Source organism: Electrophorus electricus, chromosome 11 (genome assembly GCF_041902795.1).
Source record: "Electrophorus electricus isolate QZ-2024a chromosome 11, ASM4190279v1, whole genome shotgun sequence".
Classification (NCBI taxonomy): Eukaryota; Metazoa; Chordata; class Actinopteri; order Gymnotiformes; family Gymnotidae; genus Electrophorus; species Electrophorus electricus.
In genome coordinates, this window is record NC_137507.1 from 29,477,501 (window position 1) to 29,499,314 (window position 21,814).

General features: G+C 46.7%; 4 protein-coding genes across 5 annotated transcripts in view; 2 read left to right on the forward strand and 2 right to left on the reverse strand.

The window, feature by feature from the left end:
- ece2a (endothelin converting enzyme 2a) overlaps window positions 1–3,395 on the forward strand; it is a 69,851-nt gene extending 66,456 nt beyond the window's left edge. Inside the window, exon 3 of the mRNA XM_035528638.2 lies at window positions 2,034–3,395. Coding sequence (XP_035384531.1) covers window positions 2,034–2,315 — 282 coding nt within the window. The 3' untranslated portion in view covers window positions 2,316–3,395. The remainder of the gene's footprint in view (window positions 1–2,033) is intronic.
- A 982-nt stretch (window positions 3,396–4,377) lies between these two features.
- On the reverse strand, window positions 4,378–6,601 carry camk2n2a (calcium/calmodulin-dependent protein kinase II inhibitor 2a). Its single transcript, XM_026996660.3, has 2 exons — window positions 6,133–6,601; window positions 4,378–5,811 (listed from the first exon to the last, which is right to left on the reverse strand). Exons 1-2 carry the CDS (start codon window positions 6,596–6,598, stop codon window positions 5,741–5,743), a joined length of 537 nt encoding a protein of 178 aa, XP_026852461.2. The 5' UTR covers window positions 6,599–6,601; the 3' UTR covers window positions 4,378–5,740.
- Window positions 6,602–11,224: 4,623 nt separating this feature from the next.
- mul2 (mitochondrial E3 ubiquitin protein ligase 2) lies at window positions 11,225–14,782 on the reverse strand. The gene is made up of 5 exons (XM_026996658.3): window positions 14,642–14,782; window positions 13,766–13,898; window positions 13,584–13,671; window positions 13,265–13,385; window positions 11,225–13,009 (listed from the first exon to the last, which is right to left on the reverse strand). The coding sequence occupies exons 2-5, from the start codon at window positions 13,880–13,882 to the stop codon at window positions 12,310–12,312; spliced, it is 1,026 nt and encodes a 341-aa protein (XP_026852459.2). The 5' UTR covers window positions 13,883–13,898; window positions 14,642–14,782; the 3' UTR covers window positions 11,225–12,309.
- On the forward strand, window positions 14,669–21,762 carry alg3 (ALG3 alpha-1,3- mannosyltransferase). Of its 2 annotated transcripts, XM_081722760.1 has the most exons (10): window positions 14,670–14,912; window positions 17,102–17,201; window positions 17,538–17,685; window positions 18,199–18,359; window positions 18,666–18,786; window positions 18,991–19,124; window positions 19,520–19,591; window positions 19,668–19,743; window positions 19,995–20,140; window positions 20,260–21,762. In XM_081722760.1, exons 1-10 carry the CDS (start codon window positions 14,732–14,734, stop codon window positions 20,426–20,428), a joined length of 1,308 nt encoding a protein of 435 aa, XP_081578886.1. In that variant the 5' UTR covers window positions 14,670–14,731; the 3' UTR covers window positions 20,429–21,762. The 2 variants fall into 2 exon arrangements, with proteins under 2 accessions (XP_081578887.1, XP_081578886.1); XM_081722761.1 differs by lacking the exon at window positions 19,520–19,591 and having other exon boundaries at window positions 14,669–14,912.
- The last annotated feature ends 52 nt before the right edge of the window (window positions 21,763–21,814 follow it).

Below are 21,814 nucleotides of genomic sequence, written 5' to 3' on the forward strand. Positions count from 1 at the left end.
GGGTATATATGTGGGCATGTGAGTGTCTGTGTTTGTGTGCGTGTGTGTGGGCGCGTGTGTGCTTGCAGAGTTCATCCACACACTGTTTTGTTGTTAGTTCTGTTGTTACACAGGTGGTTGTGCTGGTGTGGTGTTGGGACCAGGCTGGTGTTGTGCTGGTGTGGTGTTGGGACCAGGCTGGTGTTGTGCTGGTGTGGCGTTGGGACCAGGCGGGTGGTGTGCTGGTGTGGCGTTGGGACCAGGCTGGTGTTGTGCTGGTGTGGCGTTGGGACCAGGCGGGTGGTGTGCTGGTGTGGCGTTGGGACCAGGCTGGTGTTGTGCTGGTGTGGCGTTGGGACCAGGCGGGTGGTGTGCTGGTGTGGCGTTGGGACCAGGCGGGTGGTGTGCTGGTGTGGTGTTGGGACCAGGCTGGTCTTGTGCTGGTGTGGTGTTGGGACCAGGCTGGTCTTGTGCTGGTGTGGTGTTGGGATCAGGCTGGTCTTGTGCTGGTGTGGTGTTGGGGCCAGGCTGGTCTTGTGCTGGTGTGGTGTTGGGACCAGGCTGGTCTTGTGCTGGTGTGGTGTTGGGACCAGGCTGGTCTTGTGCTGGTGTGGTGTTGGGACCAGGCTGGTGAGAGAGTGAAGGAGACGGAGAGAGAGAAAGAGAGAGAGATTCTGCTCTCAGAAGTTCTCTGTCCTGCTGACAGGAGCCGGAGGGGTGGTGGGTTTCATTAACCTGACTTTGTTTGGTTCTAACCCCCAAATGGAGATCACAACCTGATCAGTCTGTTTTTCCCCTGAGTCATCACCAGCGATCAATAAATGTCACCCATCATTAATTACACTCTAATTACAGACCGTGGGAGCCGTTATTACCCATGATGCTCTTTGTGAGAGGTGATCTGCGGGTGATAGCAAACGTAGGCACACAGAGCAGGGTGAGAGCAAACAGCACTCAGTGTGCAGAAGGTTTTCTGAGTGTGATGGAATGTTCTGGAAGCTCACGACAGGAAGCTGAATTACCCTGATTCCACCAGAAGCTGAGAAATGCTTACAGAACCAAGTTCAGATCTTCATTTCCTTCTTTCTTTCTCTCTCACACACACACACACACACACACACACACACACACACACACCTTCACACACACACACACCTTCACACACACACACACACACACACACACACACACACTCTTTCTGAAACACTCTCAATCTTTTGTATTCTCACTCAGAGTCAGGGGTGTGAGTTATCTGTCTCTCAAGGCAAATGACTCATGGCTGGCTAACACACACACACACACACACACACACACACACACACTTCTCTGTGAAGCTGAATGTGTACTGTTGAGTTGATTATGTACATTGTTCTTATGAATGTAGTTTCTCTGTGTGCTGTTGATGGCTAATGCTATATCGATCAGTCCTGTGATGAATATTTAACAGTCCTGCTCCTAGTTCCTGGACTTTGGAGAGTGTTGTTGGTTGCCAATGTCGTCAACGACCTTCTTGTTGTGAAGGGCTAGTGGGAATATTTTAACTTGCATGCAGACTGAGCGCACAGTGGATGACTAACAGATCAACCACGATGCTACTGGTCTCTGACCATGACCAGCAAGTGCAACGTGCCATTGTTTTTGCGTCCTGTCCATAATGAGAAAAGTCCCATGACTACGGCAGCCTCAGAGACCCAAAACTAGTACTCCCTACAGCATTCTCCCTGGGGCTTTAATGGTGTGAGAACATTTCCTCCTCTTATTTCTATATTTTTTGGGGGCAGGGAGAGGGTTCAGGTTCTTTAGACAGGCCGATCTGCCCCTACACACCTGGGCAGGTAGATGGCTGGCCGCGCTTCCCTGGTACCTGAGCCGGGACTCTCACGGTTGGAAGGAGAGAATGCATGCCCAGTAAAGGCCTTAGACTGCACTGGAGTGCTAACATGTTGAAGCCGGCAGCGTGTTGGGAAGGTTAGCAGGGGGAGATTTAAGTGCTGCGTGTGCTTCTGTGTGTCATGACCTTTTGTAAAACATTCCCTCCTTGTATTGATCTGCAGATAAGTCGCGTCCTGGAGCCTGGAGGTCGTTTTGTGTCGGTGACCTTTGCCCTACCACATTTCCGAAAGAGCCTCTACGCTCGCGCCGAGTACGGCTGGTCCATTAAACACTATCACTACGGTGACAGCTTCCATTACTTCCTGTATGTTCTGACCAAAGGGGAGGAGCTTAACCCCGAGGACGCGGCGTTGGAGAGGAGAATGCTCACGGAAGCTCCACCCACTGTGGTGATGTCTCAGGACAAAGAAAGTGAGAGCTTCCTTAATAGTATCAGCTTGTAAAAGGCAGTGAGGACGTTTAAACCTCTGAAGTACCTCACAAACCTCTTCTGTTTTAAGCAATGTTGTACTGTCAACCCACATTTTTCATATTAATTATAAATATTTTATACACACACACACACACACACACACACACTAAAAGACAAGAAATGTTTTTGCCAGTACTTGTTCATAAAATTGTCTCTCTCTCTCTCTCTCTCTCTGTTGTATTGTGCTGATATGAGAAAACATTGAGGTACTTTATCATCTCATCAACGTTCTCATACAGATGGGTCTCTCATAAACACGCAGACCACAAAGGCAGAGAGTATGAGACTGGGTGTGCATGTCTCTTGCAGATGAGGTATAAATATTATACTGGCCACCATGATTTCAGGGTAGTCATTAATAAACCAGAAATCATTTATTTTTAATTTTGCCCTGAAATGTAATTACTGGCTATTTTTAAAGGCTGAGGAGAGGTGGATCCACGTTCAGATGCCCTGTGCTACTGTGCTTAAGACTGGGGTTGTACACCACTAACACTGGGTGAACAGTCCTGCCTGGATGAGCAGACATGACCCCAGATCAGTCAGTACAGATCAGTCAGTACAGAAACCACCAATTTGTCATGTTTGCTACATGAAGCCAAATGAATCTTTTTTTTTTCTTTTTAATGGAAATGTATTCATCTCTTTTCTAATCTTCTTTTAATGTAATTACCTGTAGGGAATGTTTTATTTCATAATTTCTTTCTTTTCAAGCTGATGTGAAAATATGAAATGTATCATGGTTTCCTGTTTCATTCTTTGTGCATTTTAAAGTCAGTTTCCACTCTTCCTGAAGTTATGAATTTCTCAGTGTGAAGTTGTGATTATTTTCTGTGCTTCACTGTGGGGCATCATTATGTTTGGACTTCACTGTGGTGAGGCTCCATTCTTTCTGATATAGTCCTCGTGTAAACGTGACTGATGACATCACAGAGGAAAGCTGTTTGTACGCCATGTGGGCCAACACTGACCCAACACTAGACAGACACATTCAAGCTGTGGCGGTGTGAAGCCACCTGGATTCAGACAGTGTGGAAGTAGCAGGTGTGGGCCAGAACTGGGCCATCGCTTGTGTGGTATCTGGGATCTCTCCCTTGACCTGCTACAAGGCCTCTTCAGGTGCTGGTCATGTGACCAGTAGGTTCATCAGGTATCAGCTGATTCCAGTGGGTCTTCACCAACCTATCTGTGTAGTGGAGATGGCAACTTGCTGTGCGTCTGTGGAGGAGTGAGAATTGTACGGAATGTTCCAACACTTGGCCTTGCCCTACCGTGACAGCTGCCTCCAATTTTGTGTTTTCCCGTGTTCACTGCTCCTGACGGATCTCCTGCAGGTAATCAGCCTTATCAGTGAGCCTGGGAACCACTGCCGTAATGGAGCTCTTCACTCCACTGTAACCTCTTTAAAGAAGCTCCGTTGAGTAACGTGGATTGTCTGTCTCATCCTGTGCCAATGGCAGACCACAGATACATGAACCCACTATTGTCTGTTCCTCCACATGCGTTTTCACAAGTGGTGTAAAGTGGGTTCCCATGGGGGGAACCCTACTTTGTGTGTCTCTTCCATTTGCTAACCTGTTGAATTAGGATTGTTAGTAGCAAAAAACATGAGGGACAGCAGCTTAGTGACAGCCCTGTGTTGTTGTACATAAATCACACACATTCCTGCATGCAGAACATTGACATGATCGACAAGAAAAGTGTTTCCAGCGTGCACACGAACATCAGTAACAATGAAACTGTTACCAGCGTGCATGCTCGTGTTAGGAGACGTCACAGCGCGTGGCATCCACGCGGAACGGTGTTGACTTTCATGCTTTGTTCGCTGTGCTGGCAGGACTGGGCTGGAATATCCCTCACCATACTGGTCCACTCCTACTGGGAATGTGCTCGTGGTTCTGGCAGTTTGAGCTTTCAATAGAAACAGGTTACAGCGATAAGAGGGACCTGGTCTAAAATGAGTGTTATTTCTGAGACGCTTGGTAAATACCCAGTCGATCGAGAGAGAGAGAGAATGACCAAACAGTCTGTGGTTAATGTGCTTTTCCCACCATTTATTAATTCACCAAGTAGGCTACAGTGAAATGGCGCCATAATACAATGAATCATTCTCAGAATGTCATCACAATTGTGTTTTTGTTTTTTGCTTCGTAAAGGACGCTCCATTTTATAAATAATTAAGGTTTCATGCACAACAAATCTTTCTTCGAAGAAAAGATACAAAATAAAACAAAAAAGTTATAATGTTCACATTTCATCAAATATTTTGTTATACTCGTAAACAGTGCAGAAGAGTCTAAAATCGTCATTTTCTAACAAATTCTTCAACGAAGCTCGTCACAGTATACGATTTTTCAGTAATAGAAATATAACACAGATGTGAGCAGTAATAATAATAATAATAATAATAATAAATACGAAACACATTCCGTATGTCCCGTTAAAGAAAAGGGCACAAATCTCGCGCCTAATATCAAACGAGAATATAACGGGGTCCCGGTGTGTCGTCCTCTCGCGCCTTTCAGAAATTCCTTCGCAGAATACAAACGTGTTTGTGGATGAACTGCAAGACAATATGCTAGTATTTTAAATAAATATTTAGATACAAAAATACAAATATGAGCTTGTTAAAAAGAATCGCGGCGGGCCGGATGGTGTAGACGTCTGCATGGACGTGAAAAACTCGTGCAGGGTCGAAACATTCCTCAAAACGTTCAACAAACCAAACAGACCAAATCGCATCGAATGACTCGATTAAGTTCAACACGCGTTTGCAGTGCGTTAGTTATACTGATTATGTGACTCGATCGCGCAGGTGACGCAGCTCGTCAATACGCAACCCTACGTCATCACCGCGAAAACGAGCAAGACCATAAACAATCTCAGCGCGAAAGAAGCGTGCGGGATCTGCGTCTGCGAATGGCCAAACCATGAGCAGTTATCACTTAAAACGAAAAGAAGGAATATGTGTGTGTGTGTGTGTAGCATTTGAAATGTGTTCTGCGTTTGATAGGTACTTGCACGAGACAGCTCCGCGTGAAGGCAACGCCGCGAGCTGAGAAGTTTCTAGGCTACAGGACATAGATACGGTGTTTGCAACTTAGCTACTGTACAACTACACATCATGCGCCCTTCGTCCTCAGCGAAGATGGTGTGAAATCATGCCCAGTCCCTGCGCGAGCCATGGGAAGCAGCCGCTTTGGTGACTGCAACGCTTTTAATCGGCTGTCATTTTGCAAAATTACCAGCAAAACCCCGAAATGAATCACGCTTTTGCCATCTGTCTAGGTGTCCTCCGTCGCCGTTGCCCGTGCAGGCTCGCCCTCCTTCATGCACAGCCGACCGCTGCTTCAAATCGGTGATCAAGATTAAATGTCTGCGAGTCACTGTTCGTGTTTAGACGCCCGGGGACGATTTGTCGGTCATTCCCTTCAGGACGTCGTCTATCCGTTCGTCTTCGATGACCACTGTAGAGAGATGAACACAGGCATTAATACTGCTGCAGAAACACCAGAGTCTGGGTCTGAGAAACTTCTCCTCTGGGCCGTAGTGCGCGGTCCACACGTGCGCCTCATTCGGACAGCATCTCTGTAGTCTTAACGCAAACTCATCTATTTTCACTAACCAAAGCCACGGACAGTTTCGCACAAAGCGGCGCTTTGCTGAGATTCACGCGGAGGTGACATTACGCGCTCTTACTCCCTAAACTCACGCGAACGCACGCTGCTGTCCAGCAATGACCTCGTGCACGTTTGTCCACTCGCACCTACACCGTGCTGCGTTCTCACCTCGCTTGGCTCTGCCTATCTGGCCGAGTTTGGGGGGTCGTTTAGCCTGCGACGACACAAAAAACGAGCTCGTGTCTTGCAAGCCGCAGCTGAAGGACATCTGGCTGACGTCGCCGCCCGCGCCGTAGCTGCTCATCTTCCCCTCGCCGTACGGAAGAACCTCGGACATTATGACACGGAGCTCTGCTCGCTGCTGACGGGACTTTGGTCTCGCGCGCGCTCCTCTCCGGATGTCCACGAAGTGGCTCGAACGGAGACGCGAGACGGAGTAGGGCAGCCTGTTACCAGCACGGGACTCCGAGTGCGCGCGGAAGGTAAGTGCAGCGGAGCTGCCGCTCGGTGCGGTGTGCGCCAGCGGGAAGGAGGAGGAGCTCTGAGTATGTGTGTGTGTGTATGTGTGTGTGTGTGTATGTGTGTGGGAGATCCCGCGATCATAAAGGAAACCCATGCAGAACGGTGAAGTCATCCATCCGGGTTTAAAGTCCAGGCCTAAGTACGTGTGTGTGTGTGTGTGTGTGTGTGTGTGTGTGTGTGTGAGAGAGAGAGAGAGAGAGAGAGAGAGAAGAGTAAGAGTGACCCCTTTAGGTGAAAGTGTAAAATGATGGAGGGCCGTGGGCTTCAGTGTCCAGGACAGAAACGGTCCTGTGGAGGCTGTTAATGTCCGTCACGTGCACATACCGTGAAGATTCGTTCTTCAACAGACGAGTAAACGCAGCCTGCGCAGTAGGCCCTACAGGTCGCGAGGAGCGTAGCCTTCCTCGTGACTCATAGTCCTACTAGTATGACTCATGAAGGCATTTCCTGTCAAACGAACGGGCCTTGTTGACATTTATTAGTTGTGTTTTTTTCGGGGAGATTCCTAACCGCTGGTGGCGCGTGTGCCAGGAAGCGTCGCGTCACCGGATGGACCACGCGCGTATGACTGTGGTGCCCTTTAGTCTGAGACACTTGTGGGAAGTCGCTCGTTACCATATAACCCACCTGTCGCCCTTCCAAACCGCGCAATGAGAACATCTCCTCAGCAGTTCAAGAAAAGGCCGCCCTTTCGACTTTTGACTTTGCAAAATGACCCAGACATTCGCGGTTTTTAAAATATATACATATATATATATTTCAGTACCACGGACAGCGGACGCCAGGAGTTAGATAAGCTTTTTGCACACCGCCTTTTTCATTCATTCATTAATTTTTAGTTCGAATACTACTTATAATAGTGTAGAATTGCCTGTGTTGTTTAAGGTGTGTTGATGAAGTCTGCGTGCATGTGTGCATGTGTGCATGCATGTATGAGTGAGAGTAAACACAACTCCATGAGCTATATCAAAAACAGATTTAAATCTTTAAAAATGATAAATCTGTGTTTGCATTTGTCCTTTTAAAGAAATGTTTTGACATTAGAGAGACACTGATTAATCTAAAAACAAACGTGTATGTGTTCCCAAAAAGCACACTTCTATATGAATAGTGGAGTTTATCAGTTCCCTCAGTGAGCTCATATGTAAGTTTAAAAGAAGCTTAGATATCACTGGTCAGGCCAGGGGTCAAACATTTGACCTCTGACCTCAGTATGTTCTCCAGTAGGATGGTGTTTGAATAAAAATCTACTGGCAGACCACAACCACTGCAGTCTGATCACCCATCACATCCACTGACTATATCCCCCCAGACTATATTTTAATAATGTGTTAGATTCTTTGTATGTGTGTGTGCAAGCAAGGGTGCATGGTGTTCTAAATGTTCTGAGAATGTATTTTTGCTGTTTCGGACACCACTAATGCTGATTCAGTATCTGCACAGCAGAAATACCTTAGTCACAGGAAGCCGAGAGATGGAGTGTTTCAGCTTGGCCACTGGTTCCTCATGTAGTGAAGTATTTCAGTATCTGTGCCCTAATCCTTCAGAGCTCCTCAGAATCCAGGGATGAATATGAACTTTTTTTTGTTCCAAAGAGGAGGCTTCCAGAATGATTCTGGGACAAGGTAAACAACACATTGTCATAAGCTTCACCTGGGTTCTCTCACTGAGAGGCAGCAGTTCTATCTGAGCTCTCACCAAAAACTGCCCCAGAACATGTCTAATTATGGAGATCATTTACTGCGTTTAGCTGATGCTTTTATCCAGAGTGACTTACAAGTCTCTCTGAACACAACTTGAGTAATTGAGGGTTAAGGGTTCTGTTCAGGGGCATCCTGGCATAATATATTTACTGATTGATTCTATGTTTGCTATATCCTTAGACAATTGTTAGTTGTTTTTTTGTTTGTTTGGTTTTTTTTGCAAAAAAAATGGAATCAGTCTTTATTTTCAGCTATTGAATCTTAAATTCAGTATTTTTAACTAGTTTTAAAATAATTCCATCTTTTAAAATCCTCCAATAATGCTATTCCATAGCAAGTAAAAGGAAATTAAGTTGATGCTGCACAATTAAATCTTGATATTCACATTATAATAGAAGACAAACAAAAAGAGACTGCCTCATTAATATGCCAAATACCTAAATCTTTAATTTCAGAACTATGAAAATAGGACAAACTACATTGTAGTAGTCATTGAGTCAGTCCCAACCATTTTACAATAATGTTCAGAGATGGAAACTCGGCCTTAAGTAAACTTAAGGTAAATGTCAAGTAAACCTTTGGTTTCTGATCATACAATTGCCTCAGATGTGTACTACGACACTGAACGTGCTGAAAGTTAGTAGACAGGGATGGTGTGCAAATTAGTGTCATTTAATTATGTTGACATTATGAGAGCCGGATAAACTGAGTGGGCTAAATGGATGAAAGCATGATACCTAAGTGCCATGCTCCTTATACATCTGTACTGACCGAGTAACCAGTGGTTCATCGGATGACTTTATGACTTGTTCAGTAACAAACAGGAGCTGGCATGCTGACATGTGACAGGTGTAACTCGACTGGAAGCCAAATTCCCCAAGTGTGTTTTCAAAAGATTTCTCTCTCTCTCTCTTGCTCCCTCCCTCCCTCTCTGTCTCTCTCACTCTCTCATGGAGAGAACTGGTGGTGGAAGATGTGAGGATATATTAGGTCTGTCTTCAAACACATAATTTAAAGCTCGGTTTAGTTGTGAGAAAAGACCTCAGCCATTTGCCTTTAATTTGATGTGTTCGCGCTGAGGTGAGCGCGCCCTCAGGCTGCTTTGACTTTGCATGTCTCCATCGTTCACGTGCAGTTCAAACGAGTGCACAGGCTATGTGCTGCTTTGCCTTTATAATGTTCAATGAGTCACATTTTGGCTGTATACCCACACGCTGTCTTGCGCTGCCGACGTTCATTTGCATTTAACTTGTATGTGGATAAGCACACTTTGTCTAACGCATGTGCGCGCACACACACACACACACACACACACACACAAAATTTGGCAATTACTAAGATGACTTTCTAGAAGCTGTCGTTGCTGCCCACGGCTCAGAGGCAGGCAGCTCTTCCCACGCGTACGCAATGCCCGCTAAGAACAGATGCTACTCCGTTCCCCCGCACTCCGAGCGTGAGCCATTGCCTGGCACCTCACCCAGGTGCGGGAAAGTGCCACTCCACTGGAGAGTGACGTACCTGCTGCGGCATCATCTACTCCGCGTCACATGGCTTCTGTGTGACTGTACAATGCAGGAGAAGACCACAGAAAAGCACCACACTGATGACGTGTTATGCTATTTTCAATTTTGAGGGGCTATCCACTGAAAAGACTACAAGCCCTGTCCAGGACACGTGCAACAATACATCAAACACTAGAATTAACCAGCACAAGAGGGAAATTGGAAAAACACCAGCAAGCCAGCATAAAAAACTAGTTAAAAACTGAAATAGCTATTAAAGGTCTGGAACAAAGCTTCGTGGAAAGACGCTGAAAAAACGAAACAAAAATGATAGACATCCAGAAACAGTCCAGCTGTCCAGAGCACAGCCTGCAGTGTGGACCATGGCGATGCTCGCATGGCACACGAGTGAGGTAGCATGAAGCACGCTTGCCCCCCACAACACCAGAAATTCATTCTGCTTCCTTCTCTAGGCTGAAGTGCCACAGTAGGACATTGATTACTGAATTACTGATTGTCGTGTTACACCCCGAGTCCACCGGCAGTGGGAACCCTATTGAAGTTTGGCTAAGAGTTCAGATTCAATATGAATCACCTTTGACAGCAGGTGGCCAACACAAGGGCACACACACACACTTCGCTATGGATTTCCCATAAAAGCTGCAACACAAACCCATACACACACACTAATATGAAGTCCCCTGAGAAAAGTTACCCAGGGGAAGGATAGAGTATCTTCAATTGATACAAACCGCCCAGGAGCTTCTGGGTAAACAGCAGTCGCTCAGTTCACTAGTTTTTCCACTAGAAGGAACGAACGCCACAGACCAACCCCTTTAAACGCAGGTCAACAATAACGCTCTTCTGCCACCTAGTGGCCGATTGTAATAGCGGTTATAGCGTGCTATTCTTTTAGGAACCGCACGTTAAGTATAGCTTAGAAAAGAGCCAAACCACCAGTTTTTCTGTCCGACAGCTAAATCGATTTTTAAATTATGAAGAAAGACTTCAGGATGTATAAAAGATCATACACACCACACAAAGCAGAGGATATCAGGGAGTTTTCCTTATTTCTGCTGTTAAGGGTTAGGGCAAAACACTGTCAGTTGACTTTCAGTATTTCATGTGTTAGAAATGATTTGGTCCCCAGAGCTCGAATTCTTTTATACACTACTACAGATCAGCTCAGAACATGACTGCAGATTACTGGTGATCCTCTGATCTAGAGTGAGCTAATACAACATTGCAGTCAAATTATAAACTATACAAATTCTTTAAAAGCTTTGTATAAAACTTTATAAAGCATATATGTGACCCTCGGAAGAGGAATGCACTGATGATCATTTTAAATATCTATGCACTTTGAACTTTCATTCCTTTTATACTAGCTTTTCATCACATGCTAAACAAGAATCCAGCCTGGGTTTATTTTGACTTTAAACTAAATTTTAAGACCAAGGCTGAATTTGTTTTATGGAGGCCAGCTCATGCTAGTCCTATGCATCAGCTAAAACAGTGCAGATAAACCACAGGTTAAGAGCAGCATGCCTTTATTAACAGACAACAAACACAAGATCTTGAAACTCATCACCAGTCCATGAGGTCATTTCAACTCAAAACAACTAAGTTCTGTAAGAATATTAAATAGGTTCTCTCATCTTCCACTGCCCTTTACAGAAATGTTTATTCACAAATTAAGGCACAGTGCTAGAAACTGATAAATATGTTTCCATGCACATCCACATCACCAGTGCTTGCAGTCGCCCCCCAGTGGCAAACGTGCAGTGCATCAGGATCTAACGAGAAAAATTCTCATCTGATCTCCAAGTCCGTCCGGGAGAGCCCATGCAGCAGGGGGCACTCTGACTACATGTCAGGAGGGCGAAGTAACTGCACAGATCGATTTGTGACCTCTGACACACCCAGATGACTGCCGCTGTTGTTGTGCACTGCAGAGATGCACAGGGAAAACACTCACCTGTGTACTAAACCTGTGCCACAGTCTGGCCCTGCAGGAACTGAAGTGAGGGAATACCTGCATCTGAGCCCTGAACACACCTTACTGCACGCAAGAAGGGCTTGTTGATCATACATGCTGAGCACATCTCCAGTACACACACTGAGAACTGTGAACAGTAGCTTATAACGCCTGTGCTTAAAGCAAATCTTAAATATAGTCTATGGAGAGGAGGGGGTCATCGTGTCTTCTGTAAGCAACACCACCAAGTTTGGGCCTGTTTTCAGTATTTCTGTAAGCAGAAACTACTTACACATTTAATGTTTAAAGATGTTTTTAAAAAGTCACATTACCAAACTATTTTTGCAGTTTTATAGTTTGATGTGGGACCTTAAGATATTCATCCATGCTGCCCATGTAAGACACTACACTACAACTCTTCTGAAACAGTACAAAGTCACGGACTGTCTGTGATACAAACTGACCTTAGCTTTTAATCTACACGCGAGCGTGAACGTACATACCGCAGTTCCTGTTTCTGGTCAACACTGTGGGCTTGGCAGGACAAGACAGCCCACTGCACACGTTTTCAACAAGCCATCGCACACAGGTGCAGACATATTTAATCCTAGTGTGATTAACGTCTAGGAGCCTTCATGTCTCAGGCTTGGTACAGGGCCACCACCCTGCGGATCCTCTGCCTGCACATGGGACAGTTGGGTTGAGGCAGAGCCTGATAGCAGCTGTAACAGCAGCACACATGACCACAGTCCAGCAGCACACACCCCCTTGGGTTGCTCAGACAGATCACACAGGTGTTCTCCTCAGGCCCCTGCCCACCTCCTGCCCACATCTGCTCTAACTCCCTCCTCATCCTCTCCCTCTCCCGCCGGTCCAGGAGCCGTCTGTGGTAGCGAAGCCCCACCCACAGCAGTATGGCCACGCCCACCGCCACACACCCGCCCGCCAGCGCCCGCCACCCGTTCGCCTGCCCCTCCTGCTCCAGCCGTAGGCTCTCAAAGTCCGACGTGCTCAGGAAGTACTCGGAGCCGTCGGTTGGGGGGCGGAGCTTGAGCAGGCGGTCTGTGTCCAGGATGAGTTCACCCACAGCGGTCACCGACACTCCCACCTTCAGCATCTCCTCCGTCTCCAGCTGGCCTTTGGGCTTCTCGCCACTCAGGTACTGACCAAGGAGGTCCGTGAAACCGTAACTAGCCTGGTGGAACTTCTCGTGGACAGTCTCCATCTCAGGACCCGTGGCCTCCAGGGGGCAGAGCACACGCAGGCTTGCCCTGTCTTCACCCACCAGGTTAAAGGGCACAGCACTGACACGCTTATGCAACACACGGTCCCGATCTGTCCTGTGGAACAGAGCAAAAGCGCGACAGATGTGTAGAGGGTGTGTGTGTGTGTGTTTGGGGGCATCTCTGCTCCAGTACAAATTGCACTAATGTGGAGAATTTGACAACACTGGCCTAGAGGATAGAATGTATACATCATGGGTGTATTCAGATTTAAAAGCAGGGAATTTTGTGACATTTTACTGCGGTCAGGGGAGCGAGATCAGAGCTCACGGTGAAAACGGAGACCAGAGCTCACAGTGAAAATGGTCTCACCAGGTGCGAGCGAGACTGTTCCACACCAGCTTGTGTTCTCGCAGAACCAGTTTCTGGATTACGCCCACACTTCCCTCCTGAAACTGGCTACTCAGCGGCTCCCCTACAGGCTGAACTGTACCTGCAGAGCGTGAGAGAGAGAGAGAGAGAGAGAGAGAGAGAGGGAGAGAATCTGATAATCATAAAGGTCTTCATGATTTGAATCACAGAGTCTGCAGCAGTGACGTACAAAGCACAGACGGCCTTTTCCTGGGTCTACCCCTGACCCAGTCAAGATGTTTCCAGTACAGCTCCTGTTGGTGGCATGAGAGCAGCCTACCTTCAATAACGACATACTGCAAACACTTCCCTGGGGTAGCATTCAGAAGATCTACCAGGTTCTTGTTCAAAGCAATCTGAGGAGCCTCCTGTAAACAAACATGCTCAAACTCATTAAAAACATTGACAAAGTGACCAAATCTGAGGTGATTATAAGCATGCGATGTTGAAATGTATCCTCACGGCGAGTTTATCCACGGTTTTGATTTTTTTTCTGTAGATGTAATAGAAGAGGCCAGAAAATGCGATGCTGGAACCTAAACATACAGCCTGTAGCGTTCCGATCGGAAACTCCTCCATCTCACACCTCCGTCGGCTGCATTTGTGGAAACACACAGACAGACGCTGCAGGAATGTGTTCAGAACAATGTGGATCTAGTGGCCAGTCCTCAGATAACTGCAGACAGTATGTTTTTCTGTATGAATGCATCTGAACTTGGCACTCCACAGTTTCTCTGTTCACCCGTAGCTGCGACTGACCTGCACTGGCATATGTGACCCTAAACATAACGTGTTCAGTTTTTTTCATAATTTCAATTTAATTTGACAAGTATGTCGTTACGAAATTTAAAAAAAAACATGATTGTGAAGTTAATGCCATAAATATTCACGCACAGGTAGGTAACAGAGCTCAAGCCTTTGAGCACTGCCATATCTAACCTACCTAAGCTAACTACATCAATAACAGTCAGCTTCCCCCATACCAAGACAGATTGTTAGCGTTAGCGATCTATACGTCATTCGATTGTAAAATGTCAACGATATAAAAATGTCAAAATGTGGCTGTACGTGCGTGTTACCAAATGTGAGTTTATGTGTGGCGTGTGTCGGTTGTCCTAACCGACGATAGGTCTGTTCAGTCTGCACCGCCAGAGCTAGCGGCTAGCTAACCTAGCGTAGCCAAGCAACACCGAGGTAACTGCGCGGCTATCGGCCTAACGAGTACGATATAAACCAGAGGTATGATAAAAGGTTACTAAAGGTTGCTAAAAGTTACTAAAGATTAATAAAGGTTACTAAAAGTTAATAAAGGTTACTAATAGGTTAATGTCATCTTACCTCGAGTCAGTCTACGCTCCAAACTCGCGTCATCCCCGGAAGTTGAACTCGAGGGGAAGCGCGCGTGCGTCAGAGCTCGTGGCAGCGAGAATGGCGGCGGGCAGAAAGAGAGCGCCTGCTCCCGTGTGGAGCGCGTGCCGCGCGTCCCTCAGCGCCGCGTGGCGCGACAAGCACCTCGTGCTGTTCAGCGCGGAGCACACGCTCGTGGTGACCGCGATGCTCTGGACTCTCGAGGTCGCCATCAACCTGTGGGTCATTCATAGAGTCACGTGTAAGTCTCGCGGCACGTAGCCGCCAACGGCTAGTCTCGCGGCAGAGCAGCTAGCCTAACGGCTAACGGGCCGTGGGTCTGCATTGGCTGGTGAACTGGGACACATGTATCAAATCTACCAGGGTAATGTCGGTTTGGGTTGTTAATGTCGCCGATTCTGAGGGAAAATGGCTTGTTTTGTGGCGTTAGCTAGCTGACTTGATTAGCCTGCTAGCGTAGCCGAAAACACGACAACCTAACCTGAGGACGCTGAAGCGGACCAGTAGCTAGAGAATTCTGTCAGAAACGGCCGTCTGTACAAGTTAGTCTGATACTGGGAGTACTGGAGTGAAAAGGCTTCCGAAAACGATTTATGTTCAAATTGTCAGAGACTTATTTTTGTCTTGCGAAATGAACGAATGAATGAAATGATGCATCTGTCAGTGTAACTGTTGTTTGCTGATATTTTGTCCGTAAATCAAGTAAATGACTTGCTGTATTAATAAAACAAGATGTTTAGGAATAATTAAATAAAGAACGAGTTTAATAATATTGTACTATACAGTAACTAGGTTTTAATCAAATTCCAGGGATCACCACAAATCGAACTCAGAAGACATTCACATTAAACCCCTCACACCCATGTTTTTTTTATATATTTTGATATCTTTATTTATTTGCAGTTTCAAGTGCCCTGTAATTCTGTACTCTAATGACACCCTCAGAAATAAGGCCAGTTTGCCAGACTTAGAGTCCAGCTAAAAATAATTAACCACAGTTTAATTTGGGCTTAATTCAGTCGGGAAAATCAGTTTTTTTTTTAAAAAAAATTAGGAATTGGACTGTGGTGAAAAGCAACCATAACTCTGACAACACGTTGTCACAAAGCATCTTTACACACGTCCAGGTCCAGAACCCTGGTGAGCAAGCTGAAGGAGACAGTGGCAAGTAAAAACTCCCTGGGTGTGTTTAAGGAGGAAACCTGGGGAGGACCAAGACTGAAGTCCAAGTCCTCCACTGGCCGACCCAGCTAGTAACCAGTCCATGTATTATTGTATTATAGTTAGTCCAAGTAGGCACTTCAGTGTAGATGTGGAGCCTCAGTTACTCCAGTGGGTCTAGGATGGGTGGGGTGTTTCTGAGATGGCAGCATTAGATCATCTACTGGTTAAACTGGGACATTTAAGCACTGCATGAACAGTCCATATACATTAGATGAACTCCACACGAACAGTCCATATTCAGTCAGTAGACGTGCCAGTGATAAGTATGCAGCTCTGGAAGGTTTATCTGTAGTAGCAGAAATAAAAGGGAGGACCACAGGGTGGCCACAGTCCCAAGGGTCTCTGAGAAACTATTCCACCCACATCAGAGTGAACCTCAGTGAACACATGAAGTGTCTGGATGACAGCATTAACATCTCAGATTATTATAAAACTGTGACTGGGGCCCCAGACTAACTAAAATCTTGAGTAAATAAGTCTTTATCTTAGATTTAGATATCGGGAGTATCTGAGTGTCTTGGATTAAAGCTGAGGGGCTATAGGAGAAGGCTCTATCTCCGCCTGTACTCTCACTAATTCTAGGGACTAAGAGAAACCCTGCATTTTGAGAGTACTGTAGGCAAGGTGTGTTTGCAATGAGTTCACACAGATACTGTTGGGCCAAACCATTTAGCACTTTATATGTTAACAAGAGAATTTTAAAATCAATTTAAAATATAACGGAGCCAGTGCAGGGCTGAAAGAACACGACTAATGTTGAATCCTCTGGCCCTTGTGAGGACTGTACGAGTTGGAGTTTAGTAACTTTTTAGAGCATCCAGTTAGTTCATTACAGTAATCCAGTCTTGAGATAAAAGCGTGGAACAATTTCTCTGCATCTGATGTGGAAAGTAAATGTCTGTTTAGCAATAATGTGTAAATGAAAAGGTGGTGTTAGTAACAGTGACATCAGAGATCAATGAGAAATCAGAGAACAGTGAACAATCAATAGTAACACCTAAGTTTTAATGAAAGCATCAAAATTTACTGGAATATAAGATGTTTCTTCTTGCAGCTTTTGGTCCTAGCAGTAGCACCATGGTCTTATTGCTATGTTGTGCGCACACACACACACACACATATATATATATATATATATATATATATATATATATATATATATATATATATTTTAAAGCTATACCTCACCCTTGTGTTCTCCTGCAGATACAGAGATCGACTGGAAGGCCTACATGGGTGAAGTGGAGGGCGTGATTAACGGCACCTATGACTACACCCAGCTGAAGGGAGACACAGGGCCTCTGGTGTGAGTTTCCCTGCACACACACTGGCAGCTTCACTTGGTCATTATTATCTTTATTAATACAAACTGAATGAGTCCAAACTAAGGGCACTAAACTGGACTGCTGTGACTCCTTTGACTCTGTGACCTTGAGGTCCTCAGGTCATATATATTTGGAAATTTGTTCAGGTTGCTTACTGGTATCAATGTGACATTAATGGGGATTTTTCACACCGATGTCCTCTGTCATTGGATGAAATTCCACTGAGTATTACTTCAGATGATTTAAGCCACACTGTGTGTGTGTGTGTGTGTGTGTGTGTGTGTGTGTGTGTGTGTGTGTGTGTGTGTGCACCTCAGTTACCCAGCAGGCTTTGTGTACATTTTCACTGTGTTGTATTATATTACGGATCATGGGCTGAACATCAGACTTGGCCAGTACGTGTTCGCTGGTTTCTACCTCATCACCCTCTTGCTGGTCTTCCGCATTTATCACCGCACCCAGAAGGTGAGCCCCAGACACAGCCGCAGGCCTGCCTCAGCCAATCAGAGGCCAGGAAGGTGAGCCCCAGACACAGCCGCAGGCCTGCCTCAGCTAATCAGAGGCCAGGAAGGTGAGCCCCAGACACAGCCGCAGGCCTGCCTCAGCCAATCAGAGGCCAGGAAGGTGAGACCTAGACACAGCCGCAGGTTAGCCTCAGCTAGTCAGAGGCCTGGAAGGTGAGACCTAGACGCTGGCCCAGGGTAGAATCAGCCAATCGCAGGCCGTGTGCAGGAGAGTAGCCCTTCTCAGGGGAAATGACTGGGACACATGGGGCTTCCTCTTAGACTGGTTTAATCATATACTATGTAAGAAGGTGCATCAGAATAATGTCATGATTTTATTGGTTATAATGTGTGATTAATTCCTTTATTGTTGCTTCTTAAAAGTGTACAGGACTGAATTACTGTACTAAATCGACCAATGCAGCTTCCCTCCAGACTAGGCTTAGACTTCTGCGTGTTGTAATGTCTCCACCAGGTGCCGCCCTACGTGTTCTTTTTCGTGTGCTGCGCGTCATATCGGATCCACTCCATTTTTGTGCTCCGTCTCTTCAATGACCCCGTGGCCATGATGCTGCTGTTTGGAGCGGTCAACCTCTTCTTGGACGGGCGCTGGACTCTGGGCTGCGCCCTCTATAGGCAAGCGAGAGAAATGAGTGCCCATGTCCCGATGACTTGGCAGTCTGAGCACTAGCCCTGTCGATCCCTGGTGATGCCAGAGTCTGTAATTGGCGCTCCATGTGGGTTGGCACCTCCCTCTCCCCCATTCCCCAGCATGGTGCCAACCAATACAGGTGCATGCTTGCCAGTGTAGGCGGGGCTACGCATTGAGATATCCATCGACGTGATGACTTTGTGTGTGTGTGTGGTGGGGGGAGTCTGACTGTGTCTCTGAAGATGAACGTGATGACTTACCTCTGTGTGTGTGTGGGGGGCGGGGGACAGTCTGGCCGTGTCTGTGAAGATGAACGTGATGCTCTTCGCACCGGGCCTCCTCTTCCTCCTGCTCTCAGAGTTCGGACTGATGAAGACGCTGCCCAAGCTCACACTATGTGCCCTCATCCAGGTCTCTCTCTCTCACACACACACACACACACACACACACATACATATGCACATGGATGTGCACGCACGCACAAACACACAGAGCACACAGAAAGATAGAGGCACTCAGCTCCTGGGTCCTGTATAATCACAAGATAATTATAAAAGGACTTTAAGTTCTCCTTCTTAACTGCGTGCGTGTGCGTGACTATGACTGTTTCCTCAGGTGGTTCTCGCTCTGCCCTTTCTACTGGTGAACCCCGTGGGCTACGTGAGCCGTGCGTTTGATCTGGGACGCCAGTTTCTCTTTAAGTGGACGGTCAACTGGCGCTTCCTGCCTGAAGAGGTTTTCCTCAACAGGTAACATCACAACAGCTCTGTCAAGCGTGTGTGTGTGTCTGTCTGTGTGTGTGTCTGTCTGTGTGTGTGTCTGTCTGTGTGTGTGTCTGTCTGTGTGTGTGTCTGTCTGTGTGTGTGTCTGTCTGTGTGTGTGTCTGTCTGTGTGTGTGTCTGTCTGTGTGTGTGTCTGTCTGTGTGTGTGTGTCTGTCTGTGTGCGTGTGTCTGTCTGTGTGCGTGTGTCTGTGTGCGTGTCTGTGTGCGTGCGTGCGCGCGCGTGCGTGTCTGTGCGCGTGCGTGTCTGTGCGTGTGTGTGCATGTGTGAGTGTGTGTGTGTGTTAAAGGACAGGGAGAGAGGTATAGACACACAGAGAGCGCGCGCGTTGATGCGGTGCTAACAGCACATTTCCGTCCTCAGGTACTTCCACCTGTGCCTGCTGATAGCTCACGTGACCACACTCTCCGTCTTCGCCCTGAAGAGGTGGACGAGGTGCGACCCTCCCCTCTACCCCAGCGCTTGGTGGCCTTGCTGTCCCCCACACGGTTAACGCTGCGTGTTCCCGCAGGTCTGGGACGAGCGTCTGGGCTCTTCTGAAGGACCCGTCTGACAGGAAGGAGGTGGTTCCCAAGCTTGGATCAAACCATATCCTTCCCCTCGCTCTGTTCACAACGCAGCCTGCCCTGGAAATGAAACCCTGACTGTGGGGCTTCCTCTACCTCCAGCTGTCTGTATCTCTGTGTGTCCTCCATCACTACTTCTCGTAGTGTGCTGGCTCATGCATCTAGATGTGAACAGTGTTGTGCAGGTTTTTGTGCGTGCCCGTGTATCTGTGCGTTTGTTGATGTGCGTGTACACGTCCGTGTGCGCGTGTTCTTCCGTAACGTTCCTCTCACAGACGGTCCTTGTCCTCTTCTCCTCCAACTTCATTGGGATGTGTTTCTGCCGCTCTCTCCACTATCAATTCTACGTCTGGTATTTCCACACGCTGCCCTACCTGCTGTGGAGTGGCAACGTGAAGAAGCTGGCTCACCTGCTCCGGTACACACACACTATTACACATCCAGTAGTCTTTCTGACTGTTGCTCCTCAGTTCTAACTCTCCTGTTTGTGTGCATTTCTTTTCTTTTCTTTTATCCTCCCTCTCCCATCCCTTCCAGGGTGTTGATACTGGGGCTGATTGAGCTGGCGTGGAACACCTACCCCTCCACCACCTACAGCTCTCTCTCCCTACACATGTGTCACCTCATCATCCTCATGTGTCTATGGTTCAGCCCTGGCCCCGCCCCCCTGGCCCAGGACACACACAACAAGGCCAAACGCAGCTGAACCCTCACCTGGACCCTACCAGGCCCCTCCCCCTGCAGGATGACCAAGTGCCCGCCCACCTGCTTTCGTCCCCGCCCCCAGCCCAACTGGTCCCCTCCTCTGTTGATGTCTCCTCTGCAGTTGGTAACAGAGGCATTCTGTCAGAGAGGCGGGCTTTTCCCAGATAGAGGTGTGGTTTTAGCGATGTGATGTCATGTGGGAGGGGTTTAGAGGGCAATGTGGGGGAGAAGGGGAAAAACTCAGGATTTTTAAAGGACAATGCTCAATTTGAACTTGGAAACAGAAAAATGTGAAAGAGTGTAAATGCTGAGTTTGTGTCTGCATTGTGTTACATGTGAGCCATAGAGATGTGGGGATGTGGGGGGCCTTGAAGGCAATGTATCTCCACCAGGGGGCTCCATCCTTCCTCCTGGAAATGTGCCTTCCTGCAGTCCTGTTCTGACCCAGGTCTAACAGTGTTGGAGAGAAATCAGGAAGTGACCTCAGTGGAATGTTACAAGAGTTATAGACACCGGCCCTGGTCCAACCCAGCACAACACCAAGGAACTGTAATTATATTCTGGGATGAAGAGCTCTGTAGTCATGGCAACTCTTAGTGGGCAGAGTGTGTCTGACCTAAAGGTTAAATGTAAAGGGGGAGAATGAAAAGTTTGGTTTGGGTTTTTTTCTTTCAGCTCAGCGATAATCTCTTTGTAGCACTCCACCATGCTGTAGTATGTGTGGCATTCATTAATCATGAATTATTAATCATTAAACATTAATCATTAGTCATTCATTAATCACTGTCTGGATCTGTAATGGAGGACCTCCCTCCAGCAGAGCAGGGCTGTGATTGGATTTTTATGTGCTTTGTTACATCCTTCGTCTGGGATCTTTTCAGTATCGTTGTTTTTTTGCTTTTTTTTAATGTGACTAAGCTTTTGCCAAACAAAACTCATTCAGGAATTGTGACACAGGTCACAGTTACACGGATACGTCCAGGACTTTGGTCTTTCTGCAGTTACTGACACAGCTCAGTGTACTGCCACTACCTTCCTTCTTTGTCTTTTTGTTTTCATTTTGTCTTTTTTTTTGTCTGTCTTTTCTGAAATTCTTTTCTTGTGGCTTATGAAAATCATATGCTCTCCAGGGAACAGTAGAAAAATTTTACATTTACTGCCGTGTGAAGAGTCCTCTTCACATGATCGCAAAATAGTGTTGAGCTGCTGTTCGTTTTTGCATGATTTTACATATTTAATTAAGAAGCAAAGCCAAAGCCAGACTGGTCCAGAGATTCATTGGTTTCGCTGGTACATGTGTCAGGTCTGGAAAATAAAGTTCAGTCTCAGTGTGAACCAGCTGTTACGCTGTCATGTGACAAAACAGGTTTATTATACATCCAACATC

What these genes read in the sequence shown, in the direction of transcription:
- camk2n2a (XM_026996660.3), bottom strand. Translation starts at nt 6,598, where the DNA reads ATGACTTCACCGTTCTGCATGGGTTTCCTTTATGATCGCGGGATCTCC. An exon ending in GATAGGCAGAGCCAAGCGAG is followed by an intron (nt 5,812 to 6,132) that starts GTGAGAACGCAG and finishes ATCTCTCTACAG; the next exon opens with TGGTCATCGAAGACGAACGG.
- alg3 (XM_081722760.1), top strand. Translation starts at nt 14,732, where the DNA reads ATGGCGGCGGGCAGAAAGAGAGCGCCTGCTCCCGTGTGGAGCGCGTGC. An exon ending in CACTATGTGCCCTCATCCAG is followed by an intron (nt 18,787 to 18,990) that starts GTCTCTCTCTCT and finishes CTGTTTCCTCAG; the next exon opens with GTGGTTCTCGCTCTGCCCTT. An exon ending in GAAGAGGTTTTCCTCAACAG is followed by an intron (nt 19,125 to 19,519) that starts GTAACATCACAA and finishes TTCCGTCCTCAG; the next exon opens with GTACTTCCACCTGTGCCTGC.
- mul2 (XM_026996658.3), bottom strand. Translation starts at nt 13,882, where the DNA reads ATGGAGGAGTTTCCGATCGGAACGCTACAGGCTGTATGTTTAGGTTCC. An exon ending in AAACCGTGGATAAACTCGCC is followed by an intron (nt 13,672 to 13,765) that starts GTGAGGATACAT and finishes GTTTGTTTACAG; the next exon opens with GAGGCTCCTCAGATTGCTTT. An exon ending in AACAGTCTCGCTCGCACCTG is followed by an intron (nt 13,010 to 13,264) that starts GTGAGACCATTT and finishes TCTGTTCCACAG; the next exon opens with GACAGATCGGGACCGTGTGT.